At 41.5% G+C, this 15,573-nt stretch overlaps 2 protein-coding genes across 3 annotated transcripts in view; one reads left to right on the plus strand and one right to left on the minus strand.

Annotated features, from left to right (window-relative positions):
- Window positions 1–11,968, minus strand: part of dsf (nuclear receptor dissatisfaction) — a 69,505-nt gene extending 57,537 nt beyond the window's left edge. For both annotated transcript variants that reach the window (XM_075896027.1, XM_075896026.1), the window contains exon 1: window positions 11,902–11,968. In XM_075896027.1, coding sequence (XP_075752142.1) covers window positions 11,902–11,911 — 10 coding nt within the window. In that variant the 5' untranslated portion in view covers window positions 11,912–11,968. The remainder of the gene's footprint in view (window positions 1–11,901) is intronic.
- Window positions 2,449–3,818, plus strand: LOC142817409 (uncharacterized). The gene is made up of 2 exons (XM_075894433.1): window positions 2,449–2,676; window positions 3,714–3,818. Exons 1-2 carry the CDS (start codon window positions 2,454–2,456, stop codon window positions 3,794–3,796), a joined length of 306 nt encoding a protein of 101 aa, XP_075750548.1. The 5' UTR covers window positions 2,449–2,453; the 3' UTR covers window positions 3,797–3,818.
- Window positions 11,969–15,573: the final 3,605 nt, after the last annotated feature.

Genomic DNA, 15,573 nt, shown 5'->3' on the forward strand with positions numbered 1-15,573 from the left:
ATCGTCTTCATGCATATCTGCCAGTACCCAGCACCTCCACCGCATATGATGTCTTGGTAGTCTTGGTTGCGACAGCGTTTAATTGAGGAAAGACCTCGCAAAACGAACGGTCAGAGCCAGTACACAGACGATGACGATGATGATGACCCAGAGTGGCAATGAGGACAAAGAGACAAGCGGATGATGGCGATTGTGATCATGCAGGGATGAGGACGATGCAAGTAACAAATGCCCACAACATACATACATATATATATATATATATATATATATATATATATATATATATATATATATATATATATATATATATATATATATATATATATATATATATATATATTCAGCGCATTCATTTTTATATTACCTTATTGATAGTATCATTATTGTTTACTGTAGGAAATCCTGTTTGGTGCTTTGGTAGATTGAACTTTAATATCGCGTTAATTCTGTTAGGTATTAGTTTTGTAAATAGTTTGTAGAGAACGGTGAGTAAGCTGATCGGCGTGTAATTTCTCGAGTCTCAGACGTCTCTTTTCGTACGGATTAAGATGATGTTGGCGTTCCTGCAAGATTACGGTACCCTTCTTGTCAAGAGGCACTTCGTATATAAGGTGGCTAAAATTTCAAACACGTTTTCTTCGCTCTCTTTCAGTAGGTCCATTGTTACCTTACCCACACCAGCGGTGTTGCCTCTTTGCATTCCTTCTAGGGCTTTTCTTACTTCCTCTGTCGTTACTGGCAATATGTTGAATTTTGTACTGGCTTGGTAACGCGTAAATAAAGACAGCACGCTCGAAACGAGTTTGTGTTGCATTGAAGGTCACGGAAAGTCAAGTTCAAGTCAAGGAGCGTTCGCGAGAACGAGGGTTAAGCCGGAAGACATGGCTTCGAAAAATTTATATTCTCATAGGAGGCCAGGCAGCGAAGGAGCGCATGCTATATTTTTGCTGTAATTATCCGGCTCGCCATGTTCTGTTGTGGCTCACTCACCGGGAAGATAAGAAAGTCAGCTAATAAATGTCACAGACATCACGGCGTCCGCTTTTCTTAGAAATGAACGCGTACGAGTGCCACAGGCTAACCGATTGGGTGGCCCCTGCAGTGTCGACGTGCGCAGAACGGGAGCCACGCCCCCGTTGACTTCCCGCCCTCGGCAGGTGGACGTCGTTGCAGCGAAGGGCGGCGCGTCGGGAAGTCAGCAAGCGAGCGCCGGACACTCCCGTAAACGAGGGTGGGCTCAAGCCAGCGTCCAAGGCCAGCCAACCCCCGCGTGTCTGCCCTCCTTTCCCTACACTCCCTTCGCGTCCCTCCCACCGTGGGGAATCGGCACTGTGCGCTTGCTCGTTTAGCTACAAACCCCAGTCAATACAAATAGAGGAGCTGCCAGTTGGGACGGCTGCTACCGTGCTCCTGTATATGGATTTACTAATGTACAACAACGGCACGGTGCTTGTGCATAACTTCTGCACATTCAGCTTTCACTGAGGGAGACTATCAGGAAAGCAATAGGCTCGTTTACTTTCTTTTTTTTTTTTTGTTTAAAGGGGACAACAAAAAGGTCATTCAGGCTTCGCAGTAGTGGTGCCAGTCACTATGAAGTGCGCAGCTGAGGGGGCTTCCCCGTTACTCTTTGCTTTCTCTTTCTTTCTAGCTATTTTGGTATCCCTTCCTTGTATCTGTATTTGTTTATTTCTGTCTCTATCAATTTACTTCTCTTTGTAACTCTTTTTCAAGTTTTCCTCTATTTATTCAGTTTCTCTTTCGCTGTCTATATAACACTTCCTCTTTCTATCGCTTTTTTTCGGTATCTCTCTTGCTATGCATGCTTTCCCTTTCTTTTTCGTATCCGTTTCTTTCTATATTTTTCTGATTTAAGCTGTCTTTCTCTGTCTTTCTGTCCTTGTACGTTTTTATTGCGTTTATTTCCTTACTTTTCCCCTCTTTCTACCGCTTTCTTTTTACTACTTTTTTCAAATCTCTCTCTCTCTCTCTCTTTCTCTATTTTTCTTGTGTTTCCCGTGTTGTACTTCACTGAGGAGAGTTCTGATTTATTCCTCGCACACGCTGTACTCGGCTCGCCCGATTCCTTGGGCGCGTATTAACATGAGCTTTCCACGACAAAATACAAGTTACTGAGAGTATGAACGCCTTCACTGTAAGAATAATGGAGAGAGCACATAGGCGTTATTGATAAAAGCGCTTGTGTCGAGAACTCTGAAAAGAGTATCATGGTGCCTAGAAATACATCATTACATCTTTAATACCACCACCTTAAAAAAGACAGTTTCTGTTTCGATATTGAGGTGGTGGTTTCAAACAGCAGCTGAAAAAAAAAAAAAGAAACAGCGGCCGAAAATTGTTTACCCCAGATGTTAAAATTGAAACGTCATAGTTGTTCTTTGCTATGTGGAAAGGAACTGCTCTTTTGCTCAACGCATGCTTTCTGTGGTATGCAGGTTAACATCGGTGGAGGCGTTTTGGTTGAGAAAACGCTCCTGGAGCGCCTCCATTCTCACTGCAATGGGCCTACAAAGTTCGCCAGGCATCTTCTCCGGGGTGTTTTTACTCTGGAGGAGATGCGTGGCAAATCACTCTTCGGCAAGGGCAGCAACGCCAATAAGAATGCCGAAGTAAAGGAGGCACTGGACCCAGTCAGGGTCAACGCAGTGATTGGTGAGTTACTAATGATGCCATGTAGATTTTTTTCTCATATTCTTGTTTCAGATTTCATATTTGTGTCTTGATGTTGTGTGTATGCGGGGCTGAAAGCAAAATGTGGCTCTACCATTTTTTATCTGTTTCTTAGTTCAAATCACTATTGCCATGACTTCTGTTAGCATAACATTCACTGTATGAATTATTTTTGCTGATGGCATGTTGTAATAACACCTTCTGTAAAGGATGGCAAAATTGCAAATGTCAGGCTGAAAGTTTTGTGGGTCACGAAAGCGCTTACTAAATGCAAGATTTGACTAGCTGTTGCATCATCAATAATCCCAACTCACCCTTGTTAGGGATAAAAAGGGTGCTATTCTCGAGTTTGGGGGAAAAGCCTCGTTCAGGCTGGCAAGCTTCGATAAGTCACCTGCTGCAAGATGGTAGTGAATAAATAAGTTAGTAAAAATGACTAGTTACGTTATCATTTGTTGCACTTAACGAATTGTCCCAAGTGTTGAAATTTTGCTATCTGGAACAGGTAGTGTTTCAACAAGTTGATCTGATGGAAGGCAAGTCAAGTCCATGTGTCGCAACATTGGCTCTTGTGACATTCCCTTTTTTTTTCCACCTTGTTCAGTGTGTTCTCATGATCGCTAAGATGTGCAGCTAGGTATTCCATTTATGAACGGTGTCCTGCAATGCAGGCAGTAATTAGGTATAAAATATTTTAAGTCTCTTTATGAAAAGATTGCTTCTGTGCACATTAATTTTTTTCATGGTTAAACCATGAAAACTATGACGACCTACAATATTGTAAATCCCGGTTAAAAACAAATTGCATTTTTGTTTTTAACTGTGATTTACACTATTGTAGGTTTTACGGTGCATGTATGTGCCACCATTCATGTAGGGCAGTGCCTCCTGGTTCAGCTTGAACAGTCATAAAGTGGTCCATTCTGCACAATATTTGCCATTTAGATAATCAATGTCAAATATTTACTGCTGTGGAGTTATTTTTTTTTAAACTGTCAACCTTTTCACATTTTTTGCAGGCTACACATGCAGCAAGTTTGTAACTTCTACACTGCAGCTGAAAAATAGCTTGTCATCGATGTTGGCGCGAGAGCTGAGGTGATGTGCTGCGCACACTTTGTATGTACAATTTATTAAAGGAATATTTGCTGAATACACTGCATCCTGCTTGCTGTCATCCATGCAAATGCTAGTCCTACATACATTTGTGGGTACACAGCAGAGGCAGTGGATGGCATAACTACCAGCCAACTTTAACTGTACCGTCTTGCGGCCCTAGCTGTTATGATCTCGGGTGAAATTTCTGATCCGAGGAAAAATTTTGCAAAGAAGCAAGTTGACACAAAGTTGTCACATATTCAGCATGATATTGTCAGAATTGTGACTTAATGAAACACCTCATAGATTCAGCAGAAATAGAGTAATTAAGAATGCACAGGAGGCTCAGTAATCAAGAACACACCAGAAGCGCAGTAACCAAGAACGCACCAGAAGCGCAGTAACCAAGAACGCAACAGAAGCGCAGTAATCAAGAACGCACCACAAATGCAGTAACCAAGAAGTAATCAGAAACGCGGTGGTCAAATACATGCAGAAACTCATCAAGCACTCATCAAAAAAACTCATCACAATTTAATCAGGATTTCTGGTTGTTCTGTTGAGAATTGTATACAGGCATTCAGCAGACACTCAACAAAAATTTTTGTAAGGGAAGATAGTTTTCTTCTTAGACTGAGAACAAGCTACCTGCAACTTAAACCACATCGCTTTTAAAGGGGCCCTGAAACACTTTTTTTGAGTAAGCATGGAATTAATACACTGGAAAAGCGTATTGCCTCACAAGTTCAACACGGCAAAAATTTTAAGAATCCGTGCAATACGAGCGGAGTTACAAAAATTTGTCACACGCTGCAATCGCATTCTCTCTTCTCTCATTCAGACGAAAGCACTGGAAGCTAAGCAGGGAGGGATGGGAGGGGCAAACAAAAAAAAAAAAAAACGTCACGCGTGCCTTGTGACCTTGAGCACTTTTTGCTTTTTTTTTCATCGAATAAGCGGCTTTTTCAGTGTGATCGTGCGTACACGCGTGGAAAAGTGACTGCCTCTAGCGGCGATTTATGTGACGAGCGAGTGCGCCATGTTCAAATTAGCCAATGGTTTAAGATGGATCATAGAAGTGAGATTTTTGGGCATATTTCGTGATTTGTCAAGAGAAAAAAAAAGTAATATTTAGCTGACTTTGATCATTTCTTGCGAACTCCAGGCCGCGTGCTGCGCTGTAACATTTGGCTCGCGTTTTTTCGGAAGCCTCTACTACCAATCGGCAGCGTTTTGTGACCATTCTCAAAAAGCGTTGCAGGGCCCCTTTAAAGTTAGAAGAGCTTGCACTATAGTACGCCCTAAAGGGGTAGCCACATTTTGCCTGGTGAGAATCTAGCTTGCCATAAATTGGCTAGACCTCTCATCTGTTTCTCTATACTAACGCTTACGATACTCTCGCGTACACATTACTGTGCTTGCTTTTTTTTCCCCTGTTTTTTGCTGCGTCTGTTTCGCGACCTTTTTTTTTTCAAGTTTATTTGTTTCACTCCGTTCCGAGCCGTTTCTTCTCCATGTACTTTAACATTATTTCTCCTTAAATATTTTTTGTTGTTTTTCTGTTTCTGTTTCTCGCTGTAGCCGTTCTATATAGTTGTCGCTCCTCGACCACAACACCTTTGCTGCAACGTTCATATAGAGAGTATTTATCGCAGAAATTGGTCGAAATCCACTGCTCGCCACGCTGGTTAACTCAACATTAGGAGGACAACGCACGGCGTCACACGTTTCAGCTCCTCTTGTTGATGATGTGTCTTCAGTGCTTTAGCTGGTCATTGAACGCGTCTCTCTTCATGATAATAACAAATTTCTGTCTACGAAACCACAAACCTCACCCATTCCAATTCTGCTGTAAGAACACTCCAAGTGTTGCTCAATTTTGTTAATCAACTATAATATATCCATACAATTTGCAGAAATAAATCAGTTTAAAACGTAATGATGCCTTGTGCATTCGTAAGACGACCTGAAGTTGAGAGCCATCGAGTTTTTTTTTCTTGTTCTTCGCCATTGATTATAATGATACCCCCCCCCCCCTATCCGAGGGCTTTCTGCATCTATAGTGACATTACAGCATATAGTCTAAGAATGGATGCATTGTGTGCTTCCTATATACCCCCCTGGCCCCCACCGGTATCAGCCAAAGTCTAAGCAAGTATGTCATGGCGTCATCACACCACGCCAGTTAATGTTACGTCCCTATGAAGTCGTGATGACTACAAGGTTTGCTCATCACGTGATGAGATGTATATCTTCGTTTGCATTACTCGAGGTGGTGCCGACGCCGACGGTCACTTCCCTGTTTTGATGAGGCACGGGTGGATTTCGCGCCATAATACTTAAACATGAGCAGTTTTCATCGCATATGCTGCAAAATGGTTGAGTGCACCTCGCAGTTTCTGAAGCGCTGTACATTATTTCTGAGCCGGCTGGCAGTTAGGCTGACAGAACTACCGTTAGCGTGAGATCGATCTCTCGAATATTGTCTCGAACCATCGCGAGCATGGGCAAGCAGCAATGACTCAGCGCTGAATGTTTCCGATCGCCACGTAGAACGTCCTCTTTCTGCGTGCCGCACACGTTGTCTATAGGAGGAACTTTGTTTTCAACATAATTGCGTTAAATAGCTTCGGTTTCGTGGAAGTTCTGGTGTCGGTGTCTTATAGGTTATCAGCGAAAAAAAAAACATCTTGTCAGTGACAGAAAAATTAAGGAGTTGTTCTACCACAGAGCCGCGATCTTTTTTGAAACTGCGTCGGAACGAAACACCATGCCTACGAATGTCATGCAGTAAAAGACATCTCCTATGGCTATGGCACGCGTGTAGCATTGCGTGCCATACCCGAAGGAATTCGCCAGGCGTCAGAACATGAAAATGGCACGATGAGTGGATTTGTTAAAGGCCTAGCCATTACAATGCCGTCAGATAAATTTAACCTTCACCAGCTCCAAAAGCATCAATAAAGTGGGAGCAGTGTTATAGGTTCACGTTTCGCATTTTGGACGCGTTGTGTAGGCCCTTCGCTGACTCGAAAAAGAATTATGGCGTAGTGGGTTTGTAACAACTGTATACGTGCAGTAAAATTTCTAGGATTAAACCGGAACGGCCAATGTTAATACGCGCACAATCACTCGTTTCCTTAACAGACGGTTGTTGTATGCACCGCGAACCGAATCCAGGCTAGTCATTAAGAAAGTGGGTCTGATTACGCTGTCGCATTGTACTCTTTAAATTTATTTATTTATTTATTTATTTATTTATTTTACCCTCAGGGCCAAATGGCATTACAGAGGGGGGTGGGTTATTTACAATAAAATATTGAATTTAACAAAAAAAGCAGTGAATACGGTTAAATCGTACAAATAAATTTGGAAGAGCACAATGTTTGTTAATATGCTGTATAATAATACATGTTAGGTAATACAACAACAAGCCTAAATATACAATGTTAGCTGTTGCAACAAAACACAAAAAAAAGAACTTATTACACAATGTTAGCTAAAGCATCACGGAACAAATTGTTATCAGTAATAGCAACAATGTCACCGGGAAGTCTGTTCCACTCCTTTGATGTGCGAGGCAAAAAAGAATTGAAAAAAGTTTTTGTGTTGCATGAAGGGATGCCTACTTTGTGATGGTGGTCAATGCGGTGGGAAATGTGCTGTGGGCGAAGTAGTAGTTGGGCATGCAAGATGGGATGATGGTAGATCTTGTGAAATAGAGTTAGACGGGAGACTTTTCTGCGAGATGCTAAGGAAGGAAGTGCAAGTGAAGTTTTCATGGTTGAAATGCTAGCGGTTCTGTTATAATTGGACAATATAAAACGAACGGAGTTATTCTGAACAAGTTCAAGGGAAGTTACCAGGTTATTATAGGTAGGGTCCCACACGGTTGTAGCATATTCTAGTTTAGAGCGTATTAGTGTTTTATAAAGTAGCAGTTTTAAACCATGTGGAGCGTTAAAAAAGTTACGTCGTAAATAGCCAAGCATGCGGTTAGCATTGATAATGATGTATTCAATATGAGTTGTCCAGTTGAGGTTAGTTGTTATGTGAACTCCAAGATACTTATAAGAGTTAACAGAATCCAAAGGAATGTTATTAAGATAGTAAATAGGTGAAGTAGTGCAACTTCTTGATACACGCATGATTTTACACTTTTTAATGTTTAGGTCCATTAGCCATTTATCACACCAGTTAGATATAGCGTTAAGGTCAGACTGCAATATATTAATGTCATTATCGGTAGTAATTTCTCGAAAAATAACACAGTCGTCAGCAAATAGATGAATTTTTGATGATACAACTGATGACAGGTCATTAATATAAATGAGAAACAACAAGGGACCTAAGACGGACCCTTGCGGAACGCCAGAATGAACTTCGCGAAAAGGAGAATTATGACAGTTGGCAGTAACGAATTGTGATCTGTTAGTGAGAAAGCATTCAATCCACATTAGTAGGTTACCGTCAAGGTTTAGTTGGTGTAGTTTGTAAAGTAGAAGTCTATGGCAAACCTTGTCAAAAGCTTTTGAAAAATCTAAAAAAATACAGTCAGCATGGGATGATTTATCAAGGATCTGATGTAAGTGATGAGTGAATGATATTAGCTGTGTTTCACATGAATATGTTTTACGGAAGCCATGTTGTGCTGACGTGAAAAATGAATTTGATTCTAAAAAATTGACTATGTTTGTAAATATTATATGCTCGAGCATTTTACAACAAATACTGGTTAAAGAAATGGGACGATAATTATTCGAAGAGTGTTTATTACCAGATTTATGGAGTGGAACGACTTTTCCGATTTTCCATTGACTAGGAATAGTAGAAGTATCTAGTGACTGTTGAAAAATTTTAGTAACTATAATGGAACTATAAGCGCTAGTATTTTTTAAAAATTTTGTGTTAATACCATCATAACCAGGAGATGAATCGTTCTTAAGTGATTCAATGAGACGTACAACTCCAAGAGTTTCGATAATTACGGATGACATGGGTGAATAATTGTGCAAGGTTGCGCTAGGTAAATCATTATGGCTATCTACGGAGAAGTTTTGGATAAAAGAATCGTTGAGAACAGAAGCGCAAAGGGCTTCACTAATTTCGTTACCGGATGAATCGATCAAGGAAATATGATTGTCAGATAGGGGGTTAATAACTCGCCAGAATTTTTTTGCATTTGTTTGTAACATAGACGGCAGGACTTGAGTGAGGAAGTTGTCTTTAGCGGATTTTAGTGCAGATATGTAGATGGATGATGCAGATTTGTAGGCAGCCCAGCGTGGGTGGTTAGTGGGTAAACATCTTGCTGCACGATAAAAACGTTTCTTTCGGTTAGATAAGCGTTTGATGTACGCGTTGTACCATGGCGCACGTGCGTTAGTTGTGATAGTACGGCAAGGGATATACTTATTGGTTAGTTGTTCAACTTCATCTGCAAACATATCCCAGTTACACTGCACTGAACGGGTATCAAAACTGCTTAGAAATATGTCTAGAAAAGTTGCTAGTTCACTGTTTATCTTGTCAAAGTTGGCTTTTTTATAGTCCCGTATCTTTTTCTTTTTTTTATCTCTATTAGGACAGGGTGCATTAAATGAAAATGAAAGTAAAGAATGGTCACTGATACCTGGTGCGTAGGTTATAGCGGTAACAAAGTCTGGTCGGTTTGTTAGTATCAGATCAAGAATGCTAGCACTGTTAGTAGTTGCCCTAGTCGGTAAGGCCACTACTTGCGTCAGGGAAAACGTTGAACATAGGTTAATGAATTCATTTGGTTGCGGCGAAGACGGTAAAGAGTAGGGTGCGTATGCGTTCCACATTATACTAGGAAAGTTAAAATCTCCGAGGAGAAACAGGGGATGTGATGGAAATCGTGTGCAAACTATATTAATTGCGTCGTGAAGTTCATCGACAAATGTTGAAGGTGAAGAGGGAGAACGATAGCATACACCTAATATTATCTTATGGTGTCCAATGGTTACTATAGCCCAGACTAGCTCTAGTTCAGTGTTAATATGAATACAGGAAGAAGGAGTGTCTTTTGAGACTGCCAGAAGAACGCCGCCTCCCCTGCGCACTGTCCGATCACAACGGTACATGTGAAAATTGGTTGCGTCATCAAAGATTTCTTGATCGCGGACATGCGCATGGAGCCAAGTTTCAGTCAATGCAACTATTTTTGCGCTACATGTATCAATAGCTGATGATAAAGAATTATATTTATTTAGTACACTTCTAACGTTAGAAAAAATGACAGATACCTGAAGATTTGATTTGTGGTCACCTCCCCTCGCGCAACCCTATGTAGTCGTGTTCACAGAAGAAGAAGCTCTCGCATTATTGACATAATTGGTACGTTTTTTCACCTCTAGAACTTTGTCGCACTCGGGAAAATACATGTAACATTTGTTATTTAGTAGTAACTTGTTGTAACGCAGCTTAAGTGGTGAAGAACCGGCCTGAGCTTTCCCAAAGTCAATAAGTTTTTTACGTGCCTGCCTCGTTGCCACAGAGAAATCTTCGCTTACTGAGATATTCTTATCTTTTAGTTGATTGCGCAGTGACAGCACTTTCTCTTTCGTTTTGAAGTCAGTGAACTTGGCGACGATGGGGCGGCACTTAGTGGGTGAAGGGTTACCCAAACGGTGCACCCTTTGAAATGACTCGCTGGAAAAACTGTCAAGAATAGCAGAAATAGAATTCGTCAATTTCGCCTCGGTTTCTTGCCACGTTTCTCTAGAGTCTGGAACACCATGAAAGATTAAATTGTCCCTTCTGGACCTGTCCTCTAGCTCGGTTAGTCTAGATTGCACGTGGTTATTCTTGTCGGTTAGTTCTTCTACGGCTTTTTGCACACTTGCTAATTCTTCAGTCATAGTATCCAGTTTGATCGATTTTTCTTCCAATTCGTCAAGCCGCTTCCGGATACCAGTAATTTCAACGTGAATGTTTTTTTGTCCGGCTTTAATTGCTTTTACATCAATAGCAAGCTCAGACTGACACTGTGAGCTCTGTAACGAACGCGAGTGCACGTCTTTCAACATATGGAATAAGACATTCATTTGTTCGGCAGGGTTTTCGGGTAACTCATGAAATTCTTGTTGTGTTGTGGCACGGGTATTGGGTCCAGGGTTAGTCTCAATGTCGCCGGAACAAAGCAAGGTGTGAGCCATTGAAAAACATTCACACAGAGTCTCGCACAACACCCGTGGGCACGGGAACAGCAGTAGACAGCGGTTGTCAGATTTTTTAGCGTGTAGTAAAGGAGTACACACCTGCATGGTGAAGAAATAGCGGCTTAGAGCTGTGCAGAGACCACTGCTCTCGTGCCCACTGAAGGCGGTGTCCAGGTGTTGCTTCTTAAAACTGTCGGTGGCGATTGCTGCTGTCGTCGATGGGGCTGGTGGATACTCAAAGAGCACCCAAGGGGCGTCAGAGCTCGGCATGTGTTGATCGGCTACGCTGACGAGGTTCGTTGTCGGTAGCGGCGCACCTACATGCGCCAAGCCAGCAGAGCAAATTGATAACCACGGCAGGATGTTCGCAAAGAAGGCCTGCATGGTGAAGAAATAGCGGCTTAGAGCTGTGCAGAGACCACTGCTCTCGTGCCCACTGAAGGCGGTGTCCAGGTGTTGCTTCTTAAAACTGTCGGTGGCGATTGCTGCTGTCGTCGATGGGGCTGGTGGATACTCAAAGAGCACCCAAGGGGCGTCAGAGCTCGGCATGTGTTGATCGGCTACGCTGACGAGGTTCGTTGTCGGTAGCGGCGCACCTACATGCGCCAAGCCAGCAGAGCAAATTGATAACCACGGCAGGATGTTCGCAAAGAAGGCCTGCATGGTGAAGAAATAGCGGCTTAGAGCTGTGCAGAGACCACTGCTCTCGTGCCCACTCAAATTGAAGCTCAAGCCTTTTTCAAGGCTTTTTTTTTTGCCTGACGCAACTAATCGACAAATTCTCCAAAACCATGCACGTAAACTCCTGAAGTCTGTCGGAGTCAGAACATTCGCCACGCAATAAACTCGCTCCTCCATTTTGTGAGACTGCGCACATCGGCCGGCGAAGGAGCAAGAAAAAAAAATGAAAGACAGAAACGAAACTTACGCTTTTCCATTGTGGAGTCACATTTGGTCGGCAGATGTGGGCCCAGCCGAGCCCAGGGCCAGTGAACTCTCTGCACGAAAAAGATGGGGAACATGAGGTCATGTAGAGAGAGAGAGAGAATGAACGACTGTCCTTAGCGGTAACTTTCTGCAAACTTCCTGACAAAGCATTACACCATGCGGAAGTCAACCGCACTGCTGTCGAGCGGGAAAAGATCAGTGAGCTTCAATGATCCGCGTAGCCTGCTCTCAGGTTGTTCGCCTCTAGAAAAAGTATTAGCTGTGCGCACCCTTATATTGGTTGGGTTTCCATGAGCTTGCGTTGTATCGCCTACTCTTTCTGATATTTTGTTTATCGGTCAGCCGTCCCAAAGGACATCATGACGGTCTTTGTGAGCACGATAATAATAATAATAATAATAATAATAATAATAATAATAATAATAATAATAATAATAATAATAATAATAATAATAATAATAATAATAATAATATAATAAACTCTGAAGCAAAACTGTCTAAAGATCCTGCACTATAAAGTTGTTTTTTTTGTCTATTTGAAGTCTATTTGTACTTACGCGCCATCTCGTATGCAACGTCAATTTATAGACATTTTGATGCGCAGCTGTATAAAAACACGGATTGAAAGTATTGTTCCAACGGAGGTGTTTCTACCGATAAATATATTTAGAAATGTGTGCCGTCTTCAATACTTGTACGCTATATGCTGGCAGGCGTCATATATGGGGCCTAAACTAAAATATGCACTTCCATGAGGAGTAGCGTAGCCAGGGAGGTACACCAGCCCCATGCCCCCCTCTCCAATTTTCTTTTTACACGAAGTCATATAATTTATCAGCGGCAGCGCTTTGGACAAAGCGCTCCCTCATGTTCCGCCGATGAACCCGAACCTGAGCCTGATGCTGCCTCGTTATACGCGCGAGAATCTCAATCTCATCTGTCCACCTAATTTTCTGTCTCCCTCGCAGGCGTCTGCCATCTATTGGAATCCAGTCAGTTACCATTAATAGCATGACATCCTAAAGTGGCACTCAACCACATCTGCCTGCTCAGTCTCTCCTTCAAATGAAGGAATGGCCTTCCTACCTTTTTTCAGACAATAGCGGTCGTTGTGTGTATACTCTTCGGTCCTTGTTTTCTGCGCTTCAAATTTGTTCCTTAATGTCGTACAAACTCGCCCAAGCTTCTGTCTTTCTACAACAAAAAACGTTTTCCCTATATATATATATATATATATATATATATATATATATATATATATATATATATATATATATATATATATATATATATATATATATATATATATATATATATATATATATATATATATATATATACGCTCTTGGCAAGGAGTTTGCTCAGCAAGTTGTTGCCGCTAAACGTTGATGACCCTCTTATATAATACGACCCATTGCAATGTTCGGGAGTAATGAGTCATTTGATGTATAAGCTAAACCGTGGAAGCAGTGCGGAAGTAGGACGGCATAGATTGCGTGCATGGTTACATTATTCACTGTGTCCAAAGTTCGGAGTTTGTTTAACGAGGTACTGTAAACACCTGGCACATTGCGCCGAAGCTATATCACTTTACTCAAAGAGAGACGTATACGCATAGCCTAGCTTGACACCTCAAAACTTACATGGCGCTATGCCAAGCCACCCTGATCGTTCTTATCCGGGACTTGTGTAAAGCGTTCGGTCTCGGGAGAAATTAAAGATTATTATTACTTACATCTCCTTCTCATGGTTAGTAACCAATAAACGTTGCGAAAGTTGCTATCGACGGTAACAATACTACCGTGCGAACAGTAATAATGTGATGGTGCTATGCGCCAAACGAAGCAATGTGACCTCGCGAGTGTTGATTATATCGGCAATTCTAGAAGCAGCTACATCATCTGTGAATGTATTTTATTTCCTTTTTGAGATACAGTGGAAGTCGAACAAATGAAGTTATCCTTTACGTTGAACTGCTTTCCTATGGGACAAAGCTTTAACGGCACTGCATGAGAATATCTACGGCTGCATCGAACAAAAATAGTCGAAAATACGATCCTACGTTTCGAACTATAGTCTAACCAGACTATACGTCTAACTGTGGTACATCAAATATATCGTTATATCAAGCAGTTTTAGACCCTGATACTGCTTCGACGATCTTACCTAAAAAAAGTACTGCAACATCAAACAAAACTAGCAGGAACGCTTGACATATCGAACTTTACTTTCCCTCTCAAATGCTAAATTTTCCTCATGGGAAAAATCATTTCCCGTATAAACTTAGGTAAAATGGTGTTGTGTTTCGGATAGCATCAAGTCTAGTAAGCAGAAAGTTGCACCGCCGGTTAGTTGTGTGGAGTGAGTTTCCTTCGCCACACTTTTTGTTAGTTGAGTACTGACACAAATTTAAATGTTTTCGGATTGTTGCTCTACTTCTACTCATGCAGAAACCCGCGTAAAAAGTGTCATAGTGCTTTTAAATGCATTGAATATATATTTAAATTGCGACCTTGAAACAGCAATTTCGGTTTTGGTATCGAGAAGGCGGCTTCTCAGTGAAGTGTGAGAGTAGTGTGACGTCACGGGAAGCCAGCAACTGGCAACGTTCTAACGGCAAAGCTGTCATCTGCTCGTGGTGCACGTAAACAACGATGTGTGAACCTTGCAGTGACCCTGACAGTGATTTCTGCGATTTAGGAAAAAAAAAAAGCAGGGTGCGTGCACAGCTCGCAAACTGATCGCCTGGCAGATGCTCAGTGAAGACAACCTTACAACAAATATAATATATTTTATACGTGTAGCATGTCTTGCTTTCGTGTGTGCAGAGCGTTGACATACATACCAAGAAAACAAAAGAAAAGTCTGTTTTGCGATGTCTAAAATTGTGGAAGTACACTTTTAACTAAATGGATTCCGAAAAAGAGAAGGATCTGCTGTAGGCGAAGTTGTTTGCTTTAGCGTGCAATGAAAACTTAGGTATTTGTCAATTTTTTATAAATACAGAAGCCAAAGCACGGTCTACCATCACGTGTAGATTTCGGTATGCTATGGGGAAGAGAGATTATAAAAATTAATAATTCTGATTGAACTTATTAATACACTTTATCATAATATAACAAATATTGCTAAATTTATTCCTCGTACCGATCTTCACACATAACCTGCGTGCTCGCGTTGGCTAAAAAAATCACTCATAATGGTATTGAGCCCGAATGTTAAACAGTAGACGAACGAGAAAACGTGAGAAATTGCACTGAAGTTGATTTATGTAGCAGTGTCCAGGGTCACCATCCTCACGAGCATCAGCGCTTCATATCAGCTTCTGTTGTTGCTAATACGCATGTTTCAGTGGACATCGTTGCACAAGTGCAAACAAGTGGCTATATAAGCATCTGCAACTCTTCAACATATGTCTATGTGTTCAATATTTGTATATATATTAAGCATCATTTCAGGACGTGTCGCTCAATAAAAAAACTGCAACAGGTCACCTTCCCTCCACATTCTTCGCATAACCTTGATTCCAGGTACCTGGTATTTGCCATTTTTTATGTAATTGTTTCGTGAAAATTCCTAGCGAGAGGTACCTATAGCGTGGTCACGTGGCTCTAGATGCGTGTGAAAAGTTTTCGCTATACACAGGTCGTGC

This window comes from Rhipicephalus microplus, chromosome 5 (genome assembly GCF_043290135.1).
Source record: "Rhipicephalus microplus isolate Deutch F79 chromosome 5, USDA_Rmic, whole genome shotgun sequence".
NCBI lineage: Eukaryota > Metazoa > Arthropoda > Arachnida > Ixodida > Ixodidae > Rhipicephalus > Rhipicephalus microplus.

Excerpts from the sequence above, each read along its gene's own strand:
- LOC142817409 (XM_075894433.1), top strand. The coding sequence starts at position 2,454 with ATGCAGGTTAACATCGGTGGAGGCGTTTTGGTTGAGAAAACGCTCCTG. Across the intron at positions 2,677-3,713 it reads CAGGGTCAACGCAGTGATTG|GCTACACATGCAGCAAGTTT; the intron begins GTGAGTTACTAA and ends CATTTTTTGCAG.